This window comes from Buceros rhinoceros, unplaced genomic scaffold, assembly GCF_000710305.1.
Source record: "Buceros rhinoceros silvestris isolate BGI_N320 unplaced genomic scaffold, ASM71030v1 scaffold21370, whole genome shotgun sequence".
NCBI classification, from domain to species: domain Eukaryota; kingdom Metazoa; phylum Chordata; class Aves; order Bucerotiformes; family Bucerotidae; genus Buceros; species Buceros rhinoceros.
Window position 1 is genome coordinate 17,261 of NW_010390471.1, and position 24,206 is coordinate 41,466.

Here is a 24,206-nt window from a genome sequence, read left to right on the forward strand (position 1 = left end):
TTAAAATTTAATAGTCCTTGAACTAAAACTGTAGCAGCCACAGTTTGTAAGTGATCTGAGATCACTCCATTTTTGTAGAGACCCCTTTCCTTGGGAGAGGTCTCTTGCTAATTTCCTGAAAATTAACATAATTTAAAGTACTGGGCTGGCCACAGATGCGTGTGGGAGATGAACAAAAAAAGAAAGAGTGAGAGATATGTGGGTGAATATATGCTTTGTGCTAATATTTGTTAGAGCTGTTTTTTACAAGTCAGCTGGCTAAGTTACTGTTTGCTCTGTGGAGTCATATTTACTGGAAAACTCCAATAACAAATATCAATCTGACAAACAAATAAATGTGGATGCTTTTCTACTCATGGCATAAGTTTAGAGGAAGTGACAGGCCTGCTGAATTACTTGGGACTATATAATATTTGGACTTCAGCATCTCCCTATGCTTTGTAGTTTCAGGTGATTCAATTAAATAGAAATTAAGGCTAATTTGACATTCCTAGGACAAATTTATATTTGTATAGAATCTGGGGTTTAAGGAAGAATAAAATACTGAAACCAAAAATAATCTACTTTCAGAATTAGAAATAAGTATATTTGAAAAGAAATTATTGACTTCAACGATAACTGATTACAGCTGAATCACTATAGTGTAAGAAATCACTACCAAAAAAAAAAAAATTTAAAAAAATTACCCCCCCCAACATTGGCTCCTGATTTTCACTTAGTTAAACAGGAGAAAGAGTTCATCAGTCTTTTAATAAAGCGTGTGACCAAGAAGCACACGGACAGGTGTTCATATGTTTTAAAAATTAAGAAATCACGGAAAAGCATTTAGTGTAAAACTCCTACTCATCTCCCCTAAAAAGTAACGTGTGTGCAGCCTACTCATGCTAACTCTTCTGCTTAAGGAAATAAGTGTGAAATCAGAGACGGAAAGATAAAATTCAGATCTTACCAGTATATAAAGTTTATGTTAACTTCAGTGTACGTTTAGCGCAAAGTCCCCTGTGTGTACAGCAGGTTGGTTGTAGATAGCATTGGTTGAGGGCTACCCCAGATTTGCTCCAGCGAGCAGATTTACAGTAAGTGTAGGCTGGACTGTGGGATTTGGTCACAGGGAGGCCTGACGGGCAGCTGTGTTGGCACGCCGATGGGATGATGCGCTGCTGTCTGTGCCCAGGACGGATGGCTGGGAACTGGCAAGGAGCTATTCCAGCTGACGCCATGTGTTATGAAACTGCAGCCACAGAGAGACATCAGCATACCTAGACCATCTGTTTGCAGGAATCCAATGAGGCACGTATATAGATAGTAGCTTGATGCATCAGGGAGTACATGGTGTTCCTACCCACTCTCAGTGCACTCTTTTAGGAGCAGCATAGACATAACCTGTTATTCTATAAAGAGACTGTCTTGGCTTGTTCTTAAACTCGTGAATAAAGTTAAACAGGAGAAAAGCTTTGCTTAAAATAAAAAAATCTTTTGTTGGAAGAGCTTTGCAGGTTTTCGGGCATGGTCTCAGATGATGGATTGAAGTGACCAACAAATAACTGGCTATTCTCACAGGGCTGTCATTTTTTTAATGCATATTATCTGGAATAAGAAATATTTTTAAATTAAATATTTTCATAAAGACAGAAGGGTTTTTTCCTAGTAAAACTTCAATTCCCACTGCTTCTGTACTGTAAGCTCTTCAGGAACAAATGTCTGTCTTACTACCTTCCCGTACAGCACCTCATCTGATGAGGACCACAGTATGGTCTACCTTGTGAATAAACAATCTCCAGGGACAGATGTCGGATGACTAAATTAGACGACATTTAAGTCAAAGCATTATAAATATTCTGTACCATACAACCAAAGTGCAGATAGGAATCTTCTTTCTTTACCTGCACACTAACGGATAGAGAGTCTCCATTGCGGAGAATTTATTCCAAATTTCATCTCACTCATATGTTTGCACACAGAGCACTGTTATAGTACATAGTATGGAAAAAATCCTTCTGTTCCTTTGTGTGTGTGGCAGCCTCCTATAGAAGAAAGCCCTAATCAGAGTATCTGATGACTTGATGTTAAAGATTAGCTGTCTGTTTGGATTCATTTGAGGAGAATTATTCTACATGTTAAAGTGGGTAGTGAAAGCTAAAGAGCTGAGAAATCTCAGCCAAAATTAATTCATCCCTATATGGTGCAATAAGCCTGGGATAGAGAAACATTCAGTCTGTGCCAGGCATGACCTGTTTGTTAGCTACTTTTTAACTGAGTTTAATCTTATGCTGTCAGGCCTCATTTCAAATCTCTCAGACTCCTTGTTCTTTTCCAGCATAAGAACCTTGCGTTCGTAGAAAGGGAAGAACCAGACTCCCTTCTCTCAGCCTGCACCACTTCCCACTCACCTCCTCCTTTGCAGTTAAAAGAGATAGAAAGTCTTACATGCACACTGAAACGATGTCACCTTCTGGGCATGTCTTTTACCTTTCCCGTGTGTGTAGGAAGAAATTTCCTTTGGAGCTAGTAAAAACGTGGAGGAAATCCAATATTTTAATGCCATCTATTGCCTTTTAAACCTCTTTCTCCTACTCTGCTGCACACCTGGGACAACATTTTGCACACCATTCAGCTTAAGGCCCCAATCCAGAAAAATTCTGAAGCAAGCAGTTGGTTTTAAGTACACAACTGCTGTCACTGCAGCTGAACAAATCCAGACTTCAGCAGTTCACTGAACATGATGGGGGAAATGGAAATAGAATTAAGCATGCACGAAAATGATTCAGAGATCTGGGGTGTATATTAATTAAAAAAAAAAAAAAAACAAGATCAAAAAACCCAAAACCAAACCCAAGGTAAGAACCCTGTGGAACGACAACATTTCCACATCTGCAGTAGATTTATTTAGGCATTTCATGCCCTGAACTCAGGAAAAATACACCACTAGGAAGAATCACCATTCTTACTTGCTGATAGTTGCACAAGGAATAAACAGCTCAGAAGAGCTTAAGTTGTATGGAGTGTTACCATTTGTTAAAAGAAAATCACAAGCTTAAGGGAGTCTGCCACAGAGGGATTTTGCATACTCCTTCCAGAACGTTCCTCTTTACTAATGTATTCCTTGGGGCAGCTCTTTTCCTTATAGCTGTGTGTGAAGGCAAACACAGGAATTTCCATTCTTTCAGGAGTTGCCATCTCCATTGGTGGGAGATCTCAGCAAAGGTTCGGTTTCTCGGCTAAAAGATTATCACGCAGGGTAATGTTGAGCAGCGTTTGGAGAGCTACGTTTGATGCTTATCACAATATCATAGCTGTGAATGATGGCAGGGGCAGGATAATCCCATACTGAGCTTTCATGTCAGAGTGCAATTTTTCCCTCAGAAAATATGATTATACTGCATCCACAGGAGCTTTTCACCCCACAGTATTTTCACCTCACATACATCTATATTTTACGTGTAATACTCCAACCTACGTTTCCTAATTTCACCCTCCTGCTCTTAACGTTGTTCCTGTTGCATTGTAACCAATAGTTCTTCATTTGATCGTGACTGCTGGTAATTTTGATTCTCCCCCTGTACACTGGGTCAGCCACTGCATCTTTTCCCCATTGGCCCAGTCCTTGCACAACTGAAATACAATTCTTGGCCCAGAAGTGTCTTTGGTTTGTGCTCTCTGTAGTCCAGTGATTTGGCCCAGTGAGCCATTCCATATCTCATAAATCAGACCACATAACTCTAGTGAACTGGGAACTTTTCGCAGGTTGACGGCAATTTTATGCTAATGAGATGCTTAGAAAAAAAGGCTCTAGGAAGTCCCTGTCTCACCAGGCTTGTTACAAGAGACATATTCTTCCAGTGCTACACATACTAGCTACTTATCCACAGTTTTATGGGAGGTGAAGAAGTCAGAAAAGGATGAATTATTTTGTTTCCACTATATTATACCTCAAATTCTTGTCTAACTTCTGATATACTGTTCTTCCTAACATTTATTCTGTTGAACGCAGTAATGATATTGTAACTGTTTAATAACCAGCTTCAGGTACATTGTAAGTAATATAGAGAATAAATGTTCTGATAATTACTAATTTCATTAACGGTCATCTTGCTTCTGGGGAACGGTAAGAATATACTTCTATCATTTTGCAACACATGGCATCATAAGTGTTTCCCTTTTTTCTGAATTGATGTAGGAATACACTATAGATGTATTTTTCCGCCAAAGCTGGAAAGATGAAAGATTAAAATTCAAAGGACCTATGACTGTTCTCCGGTTAAATAATTTAATGGCCAGCAAAATTTGGACACCTGATACCTTTTTCCACAATGGAAAGAAGTCAGTGGCTCATAACATGACAATGCCAAATAAGCTATTGCGAATCACAGAGGATGGGACATTGCTATACACAATGAGGTGAGCTCTAAAATCCTGTATCCTTCATTTAGTTTGACAATTGAACTTGTGAAAGCATCATACTTTCCAAACAGGTTTCTTTTTGAGCATAATTTGATTCCTGCTTGGTGATTATTTTCACAATACACCCTGGAATGTTGGACAAACTTTGGTATTTGCGGTGTTTATTTTTTCCACCTCCTGCTACGTTACCTTTATGCTTCCTGGATGTGTCTTAGTGCTTGATTTTGAAAAGGCACCTGTAGCATTAGGAATCCAACAGGTTGCACAGGACCTTAATTTGGATTTGCTTTCAAGGATTCCATCAGCAGAGTGTAATAAAAACCTGAAAGTTCAGTATAATCAAAAGTACTAGATTGTGTACAAGGGTCTTTAATCTTTGGATCCTGTAGAAAGCAGATTCCAAGAACTAGCGGGTGTGCACAGAACTCATTGCCCGTTCGTATTTCTTGTGCTTGGGAATACAGAGCATGGGAGTCTAAAAATAGACATTTCTTATTCCATACATTGCAATAAAAACGATTCACTAAAGCATTTGGAAAGTTAGAAGAAAAAATTATTTCTGTGCTGATACAACTCATACTGGAAATTTATTATTCTCTTCATGGATAACTGAACTTTAGCTATCCAGTTGTCAGCAGAGGAGTTAAATAAATACTTTTGAAATAACAGTGATACACAGTCATGAAAACATTCTGGATTAAAAGACCGCAAAGTAAACCAAGAAAAAAAATGGTATGTTGTCTCTGCAGAGCTTAACATCCCCCATTTATGTCTCCCATGGAATCAAACAAGGTTTAAAGTGATTCTGTCAAGATGGATAGCTTAGTATGTAGGCGAACACTGAGTTTTCTTTTAAAAATTTTAAAGATTTTTTTAAAAGCAGTACAAGTATTTGGAGAAAACAAAATCTCCAGGCTTTTGAGAACCTGTCAAATACGTTCAATTTATTTTGCAACATCTTTCAAGACTGCCTAGGCTACAGTAGAATCTGCTTGGCTGGTAGTTATAGAAGTCCAGGTCAATTTTTCTTGCCTTCGTAAATGTTTGGCTGTTAGGGATTTATTCCACAAGAACACTATCTTGGCAGCACATTGTTCGCATGTGTCTCTTTTTCTGACCATAACTTTCTATTTGCTCACCTTTGCAAGTGCCTTAATGCAATCTTCTGCCTTGTATTCAAGTATAATTGCTCATTCCTTGCTGCTGTGTGGTATGTGACTGTGTCTAGTTTATTTAATCTTTTTTATTGAGAAACATGTTTGCACCCAAGCCGATAGCGACAAAATTATTTCAACACATATCAGCATCCAGAATGGGCCGATTTAATGATGGCAGCAAGGAAGCAATTTTGGTTGCTAATGGATTTTAATCCTCACACCAAGTTAGAAGTCTGAGCATGTCTTTGCTGTACAGTGAGACATGGTGGAGTGGCAGAGCCAGTCACACTGCTGTGTCTACACATGCCTGTCAGCACCTCCAGCCAGACAACTCAGATCTCATGCTAGCTGCTAATTAATCACATAACAGATATTATATTATACTTCTTTGTGTCTTAACAGAAGTCTATTTGCTATTTATATGAAAGTAGAATAAATGTGTCCTTTTGCTCATTAATCCATTGTAGATTGACTGTGAGAGCAGAATGTCCAATGCATTTAGAAGACTTTCCTATGGATGTACATGCTTGCCCCTTGAAATTTGGAAGCTGTAAGTTTGTTTTAAATTGAGGTTTCTCCCTTTTTTAGGCCACTTTACAGAAGTACTTTGCAATTGAGAAAACCTCAAGGTATTAATCTTGGGTATTTTTCACTGGGTTTGGCAGGATTGTATTTTTATTCTTACATATATTTATATCGAATACAATGAGCTGCTTCTGTGTGTCTTAAATATCCTCCAATGTCATGCCTGGACATTCACAAAGAGAAGAATGACAGTGCTCTAAACATCTAGAAAAGTAATTTGCCAAATAGAAAATGTTCTTAATCTTATAGTTGCTTTATTTTGTTAAGACCCAGAATCAATGTTAGAGAAAAGTAATAAGGACCATGAATGACTGAATTGGCTTAGGTAAAAAGAATTCCCCCTACCATAGCCTTAGCCTGTTCAGAACAAAAAGTTACCTAAGGTTATTAAAGATTTATATTACAATCATGCAGCATTTTGGGAAGTGAAAAACCTCACAAATCTCCAGATAGAGTCCTACACTTGGAGCACTTAAAACCTTGGAGAACATACTGCACAAAATGTAATGTAGTTGAAATCAGTGTAATAACTGACTAGGCTTTCTGTAAGTTGAGAATTTCCCCCAAAAGTTTAATTTGCATAGCAACCAATCTGACACCGATACATTCAAACTTAGCTAAACATAATATTTGAAAAAATGAAATACAGTCCCCCTTCAACTCTTTAAGTAAAAAAAAGAAAAAAGAAGAAAAAAGGAAGAACTGTTTTACTCTGGTTGGTTCAAACAGGAAGACAAAATGAATGGAACATGTAATAGCGTACAAATTGTTTCCTCAATGGCTATTTTTTTCCGGTAGAAATGGGTCGTTTCACTGATAATGGGTGCTTAGTGACTTGATCAATTTTAGAAGCAAACAAGCAGAACACCCAATTCATTCTTCACGTGGTACCAGACAGGGTGATAATTTACTTTGGGCTGAAGAGCTCTAAGTTTACCATGAGAAAGGACTGATGTTTTGTCTTTAAAGAGCTACTAGCCTCCTAGATCAGATTTAGGACAAAAAGCTCATACAAAGTTGGAGTATAACTTACAAGAAGAGTTTCCTCCTTGAATGCTAAGTTTTCTTACAACACTTCCAATAAATCTTTCCAAAGCTCCTGTGAAGCAGAAGGGGGTGGGGGGGGAAGCCTCACTCCGGCTAATAATAGGGCAAGAAGCTGCAGTGGGTTCTTGATCAGTAACAGGAGACCTGTGCACCTGAGAGCCCGGTTAGATCAGGAGTGGCTCAGACCTGAATTTCTTTGGAGATGCGCATGAAGTGTTTATGCTGACTGCGTGCTGGATCTGGGAGGTGGATAGCTGGTTAATCGTGCATAAAACCTGCTAATGCAAAGTTAAACCATCAGCTCCTAGATCGAATTTTTATAGACTTGATAAAATACCTATCACCACATCTGTGCGTCATTGATCCACAGCCTACACACCCTGGTTCTTTCTGACCCCCTGTGTCCTAGATTACAGTACTCTTGGCTCTCAAAGTGCCTGGCTTTCCAGATTACTGAGGATCTTGCCTCGATTAGATGATTAAGAAATGCAGAAATTATGAATGAAAAGAGATAGATAATGTGGATTTGAATACAACTCCAGAACCAGACCACAAGATAGAAAAAGATAGCAAAAAGACATGCAAGCGTATTTGCATATCTTTTGTATCTAAATTGGTTTCCTTTTTATCCTGCAAAAAATTTTTATTATGATAATTTATAATTTTCTTAAATTATCAACAAAAAAAATATTGATATGTCTGATTGAAAGACCATTTCTTACACTAATGTCAGAGGCAATAACTGACATTCTAAGCTCAGAGTGCAGGTGTGGTCTGTCATGTTTTACAGGCTCTTTTTGTTAATTTTTTTGCTTCAAACACTAACTGGCTATCACGCCAGCTGTCCTAAACAGGACCTAGCAAACAAGTAACTCCAAATGCTGAGAAGGGCCATGAGACAAAATCAAGGAGTTTTCAGGGAAACTTCACATTCCTCTACTAAATTCAGGTGAGCTTCTAATCCTCATGGGGAAGATCTCCTTCTGTAACATGGTTTAACTGCAAACGCTCCATGGGGAATTCACTGTCTAGAACAGGGCCTTAAAGCTGGACGTCTCCCCTGCCTCTCAACAGATGATATGTCATAATTATCAGATTATAGAATATTTGTCTCAATATTAGTTACTGATAGGAATAGCAATTTCTCCCATGGGACGAATGGCTGGACTCAAGCAAGATATGAAAATGGGACTCACTGCTGTACACAAGAACAGTTCTTGCATTAATTGTCACTTTTTCAGGGGAAATTGTATTTAAATATATGCGGGACCTTTCTGTCAAATAACTGAAGCAATTCATTATAATCATCTCAATGGACTGAAAAAAATACTGAAAAAGATACTTAATTGTTGTGAAAGCCATGCTTTAAGTGCAGACTACAATACTACACTTAGTAAGCTCCCCGAGGCAGTGTTTGCCCAGCTATGTTTGTTTTAGATTAGATTGGGTGGGAGTTTTTTCATGTCCTCTACTGCTACTCACCACTTGTCGGAGCTGGACTCAGAAAAGCCTCATATTGAAGGAGCTGCATGTCTCCTACGGGCTCTGCCTGTACTGTAGAGGCCGATAACTGTTTGACCCAGCTCCAAGGCTAGAGTGATTTGCCAAAATAGCAGCTTAAGCTAAAGGTTATTCCAATGTAAATTCAATGTGACAAATGCTAAAGAGAATCTGGAACAACAAAAAGCCATATGTTGGAAAAATAAATTCAGAAAGGCAGATGCTCTCCTCAACTCTTACCACAAAAATCTGATTGTCAGTTGAAAACTAAGGCCACTCTGGAAAGCGGCAGTGGTTGGAGCAAAAAGCTGTGTTGCTGCTTATGCGGTATCTGAATTGGAAGCTGAGGATGGAAGCTGAACAAAACACCATGTCTGGCACTTACAGGGTAGGACAAGCTCGTTTCCAGCACTTCCCTTCTCTCTAACCCAATCCAGCAGTTCTCAGCAGCTCAGGAAAGCAGTCCTCTCTCTTCCAAACTGCTCTAGTGCTCCAGAACAAGTAAAATGCTTGACATTAATATTATTATTATTATCACTCTTTAGTTATGTGACTAGATTAGCAAGCCAATTCCTGTATTTACCGTGGCCATTATTTCTAAGGTCAGAGTTATTAAGACGTAGATTTGTGATTACCATCAATTCTAAAAGCTTTGTATATGTCACAGTGCATGGGGAATATGAAGTGTGAGGGTAGAAGCATCCTTCCACTTTAATAATGAGGGATCAAATGCCATGCAATTAATTTGCCGGTGCACTCCCCCATCCAACACACCTCTTCAATTACTAACTCTTATCTCCTACGTGGATGAGATAAAATTACTAACTCACAAATGAGGTCAAGTGAATCAGATTCTTCCTTTTCCCTTCCTCCTTGCAAGTCCTGAAAAAAGAGGGAAAATCTCATCCTGTAGGTAGGAGTCTAGTCATTTTAGATGTCCTAAGGCATCCTGTCTGGCTTCTGGTGATTGAGCCCCATACATGTCTTGGATACTCTTGGGTGTGAAGAATGATACCAGGTGCCTCTATGTAGGCAACTAACTCACACCCTAACTGCTCAGAGCGAGAACTGTCAGGCTCTAGACTACGCAAAATGACAGAAGAATTTTACAATGAGACTGAGATTAAAAACACTTATTTATAGTTTGATTCCTGACGTAACATAAATAACATGCTGATAACAGTGCAAAACACCTGGATGGCAAATGGAGGGTGCTACTGAATTATCCATGTAACATACCAGACAACTCAGGTTTGGAGAGCTCACAGTGTTTTTCTTCTGCTTTGTTTAAGACTCAGATAGATGTGAAATTGAGTGAGAGCATTTCTGAGAAATAACAAAAGCAAAAAAATAGATTAATTGTGATTTAAACTCAGGTGAGCCTAGGCATGTCTGCTATGCCTGTTAGATAGCAAGGGCAGAGAGCTCTAGTCAGATGCTGAGAAGATGAAGCCACTGTGAGACGGCCTTATTTTCATACAGCCCAGACAACTCCACACTGATAAACTGAGAAGACTGATGCTCACCTTTCTGGATAGTAGTTACAAGTTAGAAAAAGAGTTGGAGTCCTTGCATGCTCATGAAATTCCACATCTCGCTCTCGCTTCTGGTTCCTCAGATTTTACATAGGTAGGAGTGATGTAAGGGAGAGAAAGGTTTTCATGCCACTGAGGACCAACCTCAGTCCAGCCCTACAGCAGACATTCAGCTGATCATCGTATGGATGGGCCTATAAAATTAGCTATATTTCTCATAGATAAAAAGTTCCCCTAAGCCACTTTGGGTTTCTGAAGATAATTAAAGATAATTTAATATTCAAACTACTGCTCAAAACATTGTTCTGATAAAGCTATACTGAAACAGAAGGTGCAAAACTGAAATGCCATGTATTTCTTTTAAATTAGATGCTTATACCAGAGCTGAGGTTGTGTACGAATGGACGCGGGAGCCAGCAAGGTCAGTGGTTGTGGCTGAAGACGGCTCTCGATTGAACCAGTATGATCTGCTTGGACAAACTGTGGACTCTGGAATTGTTCAGTCCAGTACAGGTCTGTGAAAAATTTTTTTGGGAAGGGTCATATTTACATTTCAAAGCATAATTTAGAGCAGGAGAAAGAATACAAAGACCAAAGAGTGAGAATGGTAAATTGCAATATGGGAGCTTCAGATTAGGAAACAGAACCCTGAAAAGATAACATATTCTGGGATTATTTTCCTACTTCAGCTGGTGGTTAAAATACCTGAACAATTAAAAAGCGTCCTATATAGCAAAAGAGCTAGCCAGAAAAAAAGAGCAATTTACATTATAAAGAAACATTCCTCATATCATATTACCTGGTTACTATATAAGCTTAAAAATATAGTATAAGAATATGAATCTTCAAATATCATATTCCTGGAGGCAGTGAAGTTGCTAATAGCAAGCATATAGTTTCTCAAGGAGATATTTAAAGAGTGAAAAAGGTATGTCATAAAAATAAAAAAACATTTGGAACATCCAAACAGGGTTTAGGTCTACTAACACTAGCAGCAGCTTTAACTCCAAAACTGTTAATGCGATACAGAAATATAGGTAGCATTTACAGTATTTATACCTGTAACCTTGAAGCTGGCTAAAAAACCTTTTTGTTATTTCACTTTGCAGTGTTTGTTTCAAGAAGTAATTTTTTAAATTATTTTTTAAAATAATTTGGAAGGGGCACAAAGACCTAAATCCAGTAATAAACTGAGCATTGGGCATGAACAAAGCTCAAACTGTTGACTAGATTGACTGTTCAATGGACCAAAAAAAGCTCTGCGTTAGGAGAAGTAGTTGTATTGCTTTGAACGCACCCAACATTGTGACCAAACTAGAGAAGTATACTTATACCTGCATAAACCAATTGCCCAAGCTGTTGTAGATTCGTCTAATGATCCAATTCTCTGCTTGCTGGATGCGTTATAAGGATAATCAGAAGAGACTCACAAGCTTGGGGAAATATCTAAACCAAATATACAATACCAGGTATAGTTCAGGGTAAGTAGATAGTAACATGAAAAGCACTGTGTAAATTGTTGAGAAAGGCAGAGAATAAATTTTTTAACAGAACTGAAGGCAAACCTAAGAAGTGTAAAAATTCTTCATGCATTTCCACGAAGAAACAAAACAAAAAACCTCTTATTTTGCTTATAATGTTTCACAGGCTTGAATTCTGACTTCAAGAAACTCTTTACCATGCCTGCCTGTAAAATTAAATACAGTATAATTAATATTTGCTGAAATAAAGATGCTATTGTCTAGATGCAGAAAATTGTTACAAAGAACTAAATACAATGGTTATCAAAACTAAAAATAAGCCCATTAAACAGTCTTTTAGTACCAAACTTGCAATTCTTTTTAGTTACTACCTGATAAGAACATACAGTAGTGGAAGAAACTTTGCCTGAAAATTCAATGTCTGGAGGAAAAATTCTCCTTGATTTGCTTTGGAAAGGAAAAACTTTTGCCTTCCCCAGAAGTAACGGTGGGAATCAGAAGTGGTTGACAATCACTCTTCTCCCCGTTCAGGTGGGTGGGCAGCTAGTCTCAACAGAATCCTCCAGCGAGTTTCTGTCCTCTGCTCATCTCTGTGTTAAGATCTGACATGAGTCATATGATGCTTTCAGAGTTGTGGATGGTGACTCACCTGACAAAAAGACAAAAGCAACTGAAGTTGATCCTCACTTCAGAGTTCTCAGCACCTTTATTAGGCAAGAATTGGAAGCTCTCCTGCATCTGATTCTGAGGATCATTAGACAGATCTACAACAGCTTAGGCAATTTTAAGATGATATTTACAGTTGGCTGCAATTCCAGGCACATATTTTCCAAGGGTTTGGGTGTAACTGGGTTACTCTAAACACTCTCAAAACAAATAACTTGGTGAATCCATGAGGTCTTTTTTTTTTTTCTTTAATTTCTTCCTTTGCTAGTAAGCCATCTGCTATCCTCATTTCTGGATTTAGAACAAGATAACTACAAATGCTGGTCTTTTTCTGACAAGAGAATCTTGAAAGACTAAAACTTTTTTATAGTATAGTTATTCATCTATGCTGGCAGTGGAATGTACAGGTACTACAGGCTTAAAACCAGTATTCAGTAAATGAAAAAGCTGTTTTGCCTAAGCATAGAGTCATCCTTTTTTTTTTTTCACTTACATGTGAAATTCCTGTCACTCTTCAACTACTGACTCATACTGACTCAGAAAGAGTTTAAAATGATCTTTTTTGTAAGGCCCTTAACAGATGCTTAAAGGGCTTGTGCAAGTTTCTATCTACATAGCATTATTTGGCCTCCTTGAGAACGTTACTTTGCACTGAGAATCAGCAGGATGTATATACTGGCGATGATGTGTTTGTTCCTGATGCTTTGTACATCTCCGGAGAGGATACTGTTCTTACAAGTTTTTCTGTTGGGTTAAATGGCATAGATAGTAAATGAGAAATACTTTGTTCTAGATTAATGGCAAAGAAAACCTTACTTCCTACCTACAGTGACAGAAAAACAATTACCATAGCTAAATCTCAGTCCCCACCTCAAACCTTACGTCTGATGTGATGCACATTAATTTTAGGCGCTCACCTGATAAAATGAGTTTATGACAAATAGTTTACAGAACACTGAGTAGTAGTTTTGATGTAACTTTACTGAATTATCAACTCTTTTCTTCTAAGGACATGTTAGGTTATGCAACATTCAACTCAGTTATTGAGATATGCTGTAGGATTAAGGGCTGGTTCAAAATCACAGCTACAGGAGTGCTGACACAGGCACACACTCTTCCAGCACATGGGAAGTGTTCAAATGCGGACAATCATTCAAAACGTTAATACAGATCAAGGAGTTGTGTGACCACTTTTAAATGCTTCTTATTGGGTAATACATATAAATAACTTAAACTTCATGGAACAAATCAAGTGAAAAATAAATTCACCTGCTCACAGTTATTTATTAGAAATAAATATATATTATTAGAAATTCCAAGGAAGCTAAAGAGAAATACCTCTTTTCCTAACTTCTTTGGACAAGAGAATAAGAGAATATAAAATGTATAAGATACAGCTTGTGATATTTGTGTAATTTGTGAAAGCCTAGTAATCAGACACTATGCATCTAGGAAATACTTTGTTCAAGAGCTATCTGAAATTTTAGCTTGTAGGGTATTTTATGGCTGAACAGAATTACAGAAGAATTGCTGGGAGGTTAGACAGTGGTCAGCAGCTGTCATGAGTGTGGCTGTGTTCTTAAATTAAAGAAATACATAGAATGTGGGAAGCTAAAGATCCAGTAAATTACCAGAGTACTTTAATGTCTTGCAGTTATATAAGTAAATCTCAAAGATCTCCTGTCTTCTAATAAATTATTGCAGTCCACTAGAGACTTAAACACAGGTCTGAGCTCTGTAACTGAGCTGTAGGCGTTACTCTCGTCCTGTGCTTTGCCTGATCCACATCTCATGACATCACCTTTAGCTGACTTCTAGTTCAGAGCCGCTGCAGCTGTAACAGATGAGCGTAATCCCTGTCGTTTTAATTGTCTCTATGCTTTGAATCTTGGTCTCATTTTCCAGAGGTTAAAAATACCGTGATAATTTAAGCAGCTAAATAAAGCTTCAGAATACTGTGGTGCATTCACTGGGTGTTCTTCGTTTGCCATCTACAATCACTGAATTCTGAGATGCTGTTGTGAGCGTTCTGTATCTGATTGCATTAAAATAGCTTCCCACGTCATATTTTAGTAGATAACATTAAATTGTTGGCTCTGCTAGCCAAGGACGGCACCCTTCATAAGACCATAATCTCTAGTACAGTGGAAAAGGAGGTCGTTTCAGAGCAGGTTTAAGACACATTGGCAAAATTCAATAATAATGCCCACTATACTACTTCTGCCAGTCCTATTTTCGAAAGAAATTTTTCCTTGTGTATCTTTTGCTTTACCTCTCGATCTATATTGAAACATACCAGCAGTTTTGTCACATCTTATTTTTCAGCTTTCCTTAGGTTTATACATCGAGCAAGATTGTTCAAATGAATGTTCTTCTAGACTCTGAATTAAAGAAAAGGGCATTTGACATGCTCAGTGCATAAGCAGTCAATGTCTAGACATAGTTTTTCAATCCAATTTAAGATTTTCCTGTACAAGGGCAACTTTCCAGCTGCCTACATTTTAGAACAGAATAACAGAAATTTGACAACCTCTCTAATGCAGGCAGAAGTTTCCATTCAGTAACATGTCGACTCCAAATAAAATAGTCACAACAGGTTTTCTAATCTTTTGAGAATATACTGTTTTCAAAATACATTTTCAATGATGTAAATAATCATCTGAAAATGAGGCATTATTTGCTGTGCTCTGGCAGAAATAGTTTATAGAATTATATAAATACTTAAGATTCCTTTCAATTGCAATTGGAATACCCAGCTCATGTGTTTTTGTAGCACCCAAAAAGTTAGTGCTAATGAAAATATTCTGGTTTTCTGTCATTGCCCATTTATTTCAGGGGATAGTAGTCATTTAGTAAAGTACGGAATTAGGAGAACGGGGGCACTTAATCTCAGAGCACATGAAGCACAGACAGTGGCAATGCAGACACAACCACGATTTACTCTTTATATGATGTTTACATGTGTATGTTACGGTGGTTTTTCATCTTCTGATGGAATAAGACCTTTCACAAGAGGCCTAAACAGCCACTAGTTAATGCAGACTTTCATTCACCGCTCAGCAGAGATGAAAAGGTGTAAATTTAATTAGCATTTCCCAGAACTGTCTAGTTTTGTGTTATTAGTGGAACTGCAGAACCTGCTTTATTAAATGTTTTCTTCAGAACTGACCCAATTTGATCTGAGAACTATTTTTTATATAATAGGGGTGAATATAATGAAAAAAAATTCCTGTAAAGCCTTTGAATTTGTATATTTATAAAAGCTTTAATGTTCCTGTTTTTCTTGTTTTTAGGGGAATATGTTGTTATGACTACTCATTTTCATTTGAAGAGAAAGATTGGTTACTTTGTCATCCAGACTTATCTGCCATGTATCATGACAGTGATCCTGTCACAGGTGTCCTTCTGGCTTAACAGAGAATCTGTTCCAGCAAGAACTGTATTTGGTAAGTAAGACCTACACACCGCTTGGCAACCATAAGCCAAATAGGTTTAGGAAATTCGGTGGTAAAACCGGTTACGTGTTACACAGTATTGGAGAACAGCGTGAGCCTGGACACAGCGCAGCACTTAACACATTTCATTGCGAAGATGTAGCAGAAACTGATTGAAGGTCCAAAGCTTTTAAATGGATTGTAAAGAGAGACCTGAAAATATCTTAAGAATCTATCACAGTTCAACTTTTCCAAAACACTAGAGTATATGAATAAAACATTTCTGACAATGGCAACGGCATTCACGGTGCAGACTGTCAAATAGGCTTTAATCGATGGGTGCTGGTAATTCAACATCCTTAGGCCCTTTGAAAATTATCTTAAAAATCTTTTTCATCAATCCCTTCTTTAGGCTGCTGCTAAAGGTCTGCTGTTGAATCAGTGACAATTTATTTTTCTTACAGTTGTGAAGAGATGCACTCAGTGAATGCAGTCAGAAGGCAATCTAAAGGACTCTACATTTATACAGCTGGTCCCTAGTGTTTTAACTACTGCTCGCAAATGCTTGTCTTAAAATTAGAAACAAACAACTAGCATATTCTTCAGAGATGTTAATCCAAGTACATAATTTAAAAGAAGTAAAAAATCTTCACTTAAGGAAAATAGAAGCTGAGACTTTTCCTCTCTGACCTAGTCCTTTTTTGTGATGTTCAGGTGGGACACCTGAACACCGTTGGTAGGAGGAGGTGGCAGAACCCACAGCCGAGTTGGCTTTTACACCCGTTTCCCGGCCTGAGGGAACTGCTGGGCAGGATGCCATGGGCCCTCCTGCTTTGCAGAAGATAATTTACACTTGACATAGCAAAGCCAGGGAGTTGCAAGGCCCGATGTTGAGAAACACAAACTCTGAAAGTCTTGTTGAGCAAGAGCTGTTTTTATTGACCTTTCTGGCACTCTTCACAACTGTGCTTTAGTTTCGCAGTGCCTCTGGAAATCAGTCCCAACTCACATAGCCTTAGACCTCATGAACCAAGTGGAGGCTTTCTGCTGATATACGGATATGTGTTTACAGAAGAACGGTCTAGACCACAGTATAATTAAATTCTATATACATAATATTGTTTCGAATAACATCTAAAATTAAATCTGAATTTTTATCCTCAACTTCGCTGAGAATTAACTTGGGACTTCGATGGGACTTCTAGTCAAAGCTGTTGAAATTATGGCTATTTTACCTCTTTTTTGCACGTGCCATTTCAAAAGAAATGTCAGCTCATCACTTTGAAATGCTGTACTTCATTGGAGATGAAGAACATGATTTCCTAGTCTCACAATGAGTAATACCTAATACTGCACGATGTTCAAGCTGCTTTCCTCACAGGCTCAAGAACCCACACATTTCTGGAAGTTTTTGTTTTAGGAGACAGTTAGGTAGTCTGGTGTTGAATCCATCATTATGTATCAAGATAACCTTTTCATTTCTTCGTGGCAGTGAAACAGTGCTTCAGGAAGCTTTGCCTGGCTGTATGTGCACACAGAAACACAACTTACATCTCTTACTCTACAGCCCCACAGATAATAAAAATTATAAATCCTGGTTTACTACTGCGTTAGAGAGCTCACTAATAATGAGTCTGTCGGGGAAGAGAAATTCCTTCCTCATTAGACACTAATAATTCAAGCTCTTCAGCATGTAAATGCATCGTTCATTATTTGGCCTATTTTAGACCGCTGCACATCGTCAGTAACACGCAGCGCAGTGAAGATGAACTCACGAGGCACATGCGATACATGACATTGCAGTTGTCAAGGTAACCTGCGGACATGTGATTGGATGTAAATGTCTAGCCTGCACTTGCAGGTTTTTTTCAAGCAGCTGCAAGCAGAGTGAGTTCAATACAATCCTGCTTGCTCCCGACGTCCCGTTAAAGGAAAAGGTTCATTAGCAGTGAGAGGCTCTGATACCAGAAATGCAAATTACATTATCATTGCTTACATAATTTTTTTTGCCGTTTTCAGGGCATCAGTAAATAAGCGTGACTGAAATCTGTAAAACAATCAATTCAAATAAATGCCAAACCACGTAAACCTTAATGCATTTGAGTATACGTTTGAAGGAGCGTATACCAAATAAACTGAACGAGGGCAGTAAGTTCTTTAGTTCTCTTAAAACTGTTGCAAGAAAGAACTAAAAATCTTAAATAGTTACATCTGTAGGACAATTCACAGGGCAAGAATAAGGAGCAGCAGCAATGATTCTCCAAATTCTACGGAGCATAGAGCAGCATCCAGTCCACAACTCAAAATACTATTTCCATTCCAACTCTGAACCTATTATTCTACTACAACAATGTCAAAGAATAAAGGTATAAAAGATGTCTTGAAGATCCTGCAACTTCCTCAGAAGCTGAAATCTGATATCTTCAATTAGCAACTGAACTTGAGTGGGGAAGTTTATAAGAATTAGGGGTGAAGACGAGGCTATCCCATCTGAGCTGACAGTTGAAAAGTGAAGCACAGAATAGAGCCACTGTCTGAACATACTAAAACTCTTTGCTTTGCAGGAGTGACAACGGTCCTGACCATGACTACTCTGAGCATCAGTGCGAGGAATTCGCTCCCCAAGGTGGCCTATGCCACAGCTATGGATTGGTTTATAGCAGTGTGCTATGCCTTTGTGTTTTCTGCACTCATAGAATTTGCAACAGTGAATTACTTCACAAAGAGAGGCTATGCATGGGATGGCAAAAGCGTCGTTCCTGAAAAGGTAACACCACTTCATATCTATACCAAGGTCCTATTGTGTCATGCTGGGACATTAAATGGTTTTTTTCAGCCTGTTAGAAATTCATATTATTTAGAATAGTAAGTAATTATTCTGAGAGTCTCCTCATGTGTTTACTCACAGCATTTCTACACATAAAAAATAATTATTTAGGCATTGAGTACTACTTCTGACAAACGGGATGGTATTTAATGCCATTAATAATTACGAATTTTACTGAGACTTTGACCTCTGCAACTGAGCAGAAAGAAAATAAATACTTTTTAAGGGAAGGCAATTAGTTTTCTAGTGTTCAGGCAAGAGAAAATGTGAATGCCTCAGTATAATCATAGGAAAAAATATTGTGGCTAGTGTATTTGACAGTTTCCAAAGCCTATTGCTCCCCAGCATGAACTTCAGAGAGACTGCTCTGTGATCATGACAAACAAATCACCACAGGACTTTTACTTCCTTTCTTTTGCCTCCTATAATTTCTCCATTTAAAAAAAAAAATAGAAATATTATTTTGTATTTCTTAGTCTATAGGAGAAAATGATTTATTTGAGGGAAAGCCCTGACAATTGTGTTGGGAGTGTGCAGTCCTGGTAAGTACCTCCCTGAATGCGATAGAGACACATCACACTGACTCCCTTTGGCTTGGGATCAGATCCGGTCTGTAAATCAGAGGTGCATCACAAAATTGTTGAGGACATTTAAGGGATGAAAGAGAAAGTTTCCCATTTCCTATGAGTTACCATGTCAGCTGCTTCTGTGAGGAAGCGCATTTGGTTGGGGTTTTGAGAGATCTTGAAAGAGACTTTTAACTTGCCTAATTGGTTATTATGAACATTCAAAGACTAGAGCTTCAGCAGAATAAATATTTGGAGGAGCAGATGTTGCTCATTGGAATGCGAATATATGTTTAATTCAGGAGTGTATGCCTATATATATTTTAGTTGCATAAGTCAGTGAGAAAACAAAATTAGGACATTCACACAATGACAACTAATATAAAAGTATTGTACAACAAATGGGTGAAGTAACAAAACAAACTTACGGCAATGAGCTGCACAACTGCTGGTGAATACTGAGCTTTCAGTTACTGGTGACTTCATTGAAAATACCTCGATTCTTTGTTGTGCTATCTTCATGACGTATTGTAAAAAATGGGCTGTATTAGCAGAAAATTCTTAAATGTGAAATATTGCCTTGTTAGTTTAACCTACCTAGTAACATAGTTACTATAATCAGCCATTTCATTTATTTCAAAGCAAATTACACTTTCAGAAAAAAACTACAGCAATATAAACATAGTATTTGAACACTGTTTAAAATATTGGAAGATTTATGGCTTTGAATTCCCTGGCCGCTAAGGGTCTTTATGTGATGTTCGATCCAAGTCGGCAAAGACACCCCGGCCCCTGGGGGAGTGCATTTCCCGCAGGTGTAAGGACTGGCAAGCACGGCAAACTATGGGTGACCAGAGCACAGCAGCTTAGCAACATTCAGAGGGCTTGTTAGCTGTCACTACTTTAAAAAGTTGAATTGGACATGAAATATTAAGTTGCCGACTGATGTCAGGGCTTTCTGAGGATCAGACCCTTCGTGACATTTCATTCTGTAGAGAGGGGCTCTTCCATGACCTTGGTGAAGTGGTTCTTTGCCTGCTGGGGTGGTTGCTGTTCACTACAGTATCTGAGAAAGAAACAGGACTGGCTTTGTACTCAGCGAGCATGTTAGCAGCCTTCCTGCTCAGGAGGAACAGGACAGGCAGACAACTGAAACAATCTTTCTGAGCATATCTTCAACATGTTTGTTCCTTCTATTCAGCAGAAATACTCTAATTTGAAGCTTTCAGCCTCAAGCTAACCTGAATATTAGCAACATGAAATAAAAAACACCTACAGCAGATTCATTATGTGAATCCCTTTTCTTACTATATAGTAGCAATTCAGCATTTCAGCCTTCATTTCCTTCCTGCAAGGGACTCCAAACCACGCTTTGACAAGCCTCTCCCCACTTGCCCTGATGCTTTTGCAGCTTCTCTTCACGTTCCCAGGTGTCCTGCAGGAACCCATCTGCTCCCTGAGATGTTCACCTCCAGCAAGAACTCTTTACCAAAGCCCTCCCACGGGGTGATCTACAGAGCTGTTAATCTATAGTTGATCTGTTATTAAAAGTACTGTGACAACTTTACAAAATACTGCCACTGTGGGACAGTTGCTACCTTGTGAGATGACATATTAGATCACCTCCTGCTGATATTTTCTCTTGAGCTGTTTTTTTTTCTTTCATTCTTAGAGGATAAAATAACATTTGTCTATCCTTTTTGTGGCAGTTACTACCTAAAGATTTTCTAAGCTCTTGGGATTTTTTTGTTATCTATTGTCTCATAATCAGAGGAGCTTGGAGCAAAGTGATGTTTTTCGTTACAACTCCTTAACGACCCACTACACCTCTCTACTATGTTTATCCTTGTGCAGTGGCTGGAAGAGTTTGGACTGTCTGCAACAGGGACAGTTGAATTCCAGCTGGTATCCCCAGTTGTCCAAATTTAAATTTTTTCCTACAAGAAGGAAGCAGAATATTAGAAAGCATGAGGACCCAGGGAAAAAAAAAAATTCTAGATAGTCTGATGAATAAGCTCTTCTCCACTAAAAGATTTTCAATGCATTCTTGTTTTAGCAATATAGGTAGGTGTAGGCAAAAGTTGTACAGCTAAGTCTTTATATACAGACCACCGTTTCAGCCACTATAATCCAACTGTAACATTCAAACAAGAACATGTAACTTTCTATTCCATAGTGCATTTGGTGTAAACTGTTAGTGAACAGAATACTGGCAGCTTTGCATTTTATTTAATAATCCACTCCTTTAGTGCATGGGCACGTATTGCTATTGCATATTTTTATGTATGAACTGAGTTAGAATGCATCACATAACATTATTTGACTTAATATTGGAAGGTTCAGTTTAAGAAATTCAGTGTCTTTCCAAGTTTTTGTGCTGGCAAAGCAGCACAGTTGATTAAGGGAATGTTCGGTTGTAAGTGGATTCTCACAGCTGATAACCACTGAAGGTAATCCTGTCAGTCCCTGAGCCTAGCTCTCAGTGTCAGTCCCCATTCCTGTTTACCCATGATCTAGTGTGATTTCATACAAGGAACAGAGACAGATGATTTTGTCTTCACCTCAGTATTTTGCACGAGTCATGTATCCAGACACTAACTTCTTTCTTACAGCTTATTACAATTTGTTGTATGAAGTCAATTAATTGCATATGTTTAATCTCGTCTGTGGAGAAGATAGTGAAAATAAAACATTTTCTTCTTTCTTCAGCCAAAGAAAGTGAAGGATCCTCTCATTAAGAAAAATAACACATACACAGCTACAGCTACGAGCTACACCCCTAATATTGCAAGGGACCCTGGGCTGGCAACCATTGCTAAAAGTGCAACGATCGAGCCCAAAGAAGTTAAGCCAGAAACAAAACCTGCAGAACCCAAGAAAACTTTTAACAGTGTCAGTAAAATTGATCGACTATCAAGAATAGCCTTCCCGTTGCTTTTTGGAATCTTTAACTTAGTCTATTGGGCTACCTACTTAAACCGGGAGCCCCAGTTAAAAGCTCCAACTCCACATCAATAACCTCATTTATTCCTATAGTACTGTTTTGTCTTTTAGTCTGGGAGTTGCTTCCCATTTTCACATACAGTATTTCCCATCTGCTTCATTGCCTCTGTCTTAAAGAAAATAAAGGTTTCTTTATCTAACAAAAAGGTATATTATATCTGTATATTTTAAACAAAAACTGTGTGTGAGGGAGAAAACAATATAAGCTATATACTTTGGAAAAGTGATTCTGAAAATGGGAAAGAAAAAGTTGTAGAGTAATGGAGAAAAAAAAAAAGGAAACTGTTTGTAGATAGCTTGGTACTGAATGTCCCCAAAAGGTACTGTATATGTACAGGAAAGAGATATTTTTATTCAGAGGATTGTGGGAAAATATTCTTTATGACGTTCCTGATGCACATACCATACTGTTCCCTTTGTTCAACCACTGTTTATAATCTTTTTGAGGGTGTAAAGCTTTCCATTCGCTGGATCCCCTAAGATGTGTTATTTTCCTCATCCCTTTTCTCTTCTATATTCCAAACCACCTGACTTATAATATTAAATTGTCTTTAAAGAGGAAGGAAGTCTACTCACTCTAGGTACAGTTTGTCACTGTATAGCACATAAGATCTAATGGTAATGAATGCTTTAATCTGCTGACTTACTGCAGTCTTGTTCTAAGCATTAAGTTGTCACTAGACTAGGTTTAAAACCAGGTGCACAACCACATGCGGATCCCAAGTTCCCTCTGTGACCTGTGTAATCCAAACAGTTCCTGGATGCTTTTACAGGTAGCTTTTACTCATCACTATGTTTTAGAGAATTAAAAAAAATAAAACAATTTTTGCAAGCTCTAGATATGTTGAATGTATTCTTTTATAAAATGATAAAAAGAAGCTTTAGACTGAGATTTATGGGTAGCAGAACGACAAAATACAGTATTTAAATAATATATGTAAATATGCAGCATGAGATTGTACATTTTTTTACTTTTTTAAAGTTGTGTTCTTAAAACATTGTGTAGGATGATTCACCTCTTAGCTCTTAATATGTTGTTAAATGCTTAATAAAACATATTTAGAGCTTGAATAGAAAAAATAAAAGTCAGTAGTACTGGGAAGCCTAAAACAATATGCAGAAAGTGCTTGGAATTAATTCCATTTGTAAAGTGGTCAAGTGTACAGGAGCTTGCAATTTGACAACGTCATCCAGTGTAAACTATTAGATTAACGACTGGTCTGCTCAGGTCATGCATAATTACTACAGTACGGGATTATATTTGGTAGGTAAAAATGGTGAAATATTTGTTAAGACAGAAGTTCATCTGTATATTACTGCTATATTTGCTGATACATAACTGTTACAATAAGTGATGTAATATATGTAGCATTAAATACAAAAAAGTCATACATAAAAGAATGTACAGGAAAATAGATTTTATTGAGTAAACTTACTACATTTCATTTTTACTGTAGCAATATATTTGTAGGAAAAATATGTAAGGGCTTTAAATACAAGATGTCCATTTTGCAGGTATTGTGCTCCCTTTAAAAAAAAAATTCTAGTCAGTTCATTACCGCTGGTTCTTAGAGATAAAATCGCAGATAAAGATTTTTTTCCCATTGGTGGGAAGAATAGTGGATATTTGCAAGCATCGGTTTAAAAAAGCATAATATACGGTAACGAATGAATCTGAAAACGGCGCTACATGAGCCTCCAGGAAAACAGCTGCTGAGGGTCAAATTTCATGGGCAATGTTTTCTAAATTCTTTCTCAATACATCAGAAAGTTGACATTCTCTATATACAAAAGGAAATAGTTAATGTTTTATTTAGAGAAGTTGGGGTTTGTTTTTTTTTTTTAATAATGCTTCATTGTCTATCATATGTCTAACATCCTGTCTAAACTTGATAAGTTACCTGATTGGAGCTTATTAAAAGGGGATGTTTCATCTTCTGGTATCATGTGTAGATACATGTATAGAAAAAAATAAACTATGACTCTTTAACTTCTGTGTACTTG

General features: G+C 37.8%; 1 protein-coding gene across 1 annotated transcript in view; it reads left to right on the plus strand.

Annotated features, from left to right (window-relative positions):
* GABRA1 (gamma-aminobutyric acid (GABA) A receptor, alpha 1) overlaps positions 1-22,458 on the plus strand; it is a 37,769-nt gene extending 15,311 nt beyond the window's left edge. Inside the window, exons 4-9 of the mRNA XM_010138003.1 lie at positions 4,178-4,398; positions 6,026-6,108; positions 10,595-10,738; positions 15,666-15,818; positions 18,371-18,573; positions 21,909-22,458. Of these exons, the coding sequence (XP_010136305.1) occupies positions 4,178-4,398; positions 6,026-6,108; positions 10,595-10,738; positions 15,666-15,818; positions 18,371-18,573; positions 21,909-22,217 (1,113 nt within the window). The 3' untranslated portion in view covers positions 22,218-22,458. The remainder of the gene's footprint in view (positions 1-4,177; positions 4,399-6,025; positions 6,109-10,594; positions 10,739-15,665; positions 15,819-18,370; positions 18,574-21,908) is intronic.
* Positions 22,459-24,206: the final 1,748 nt, after the last annotated feature.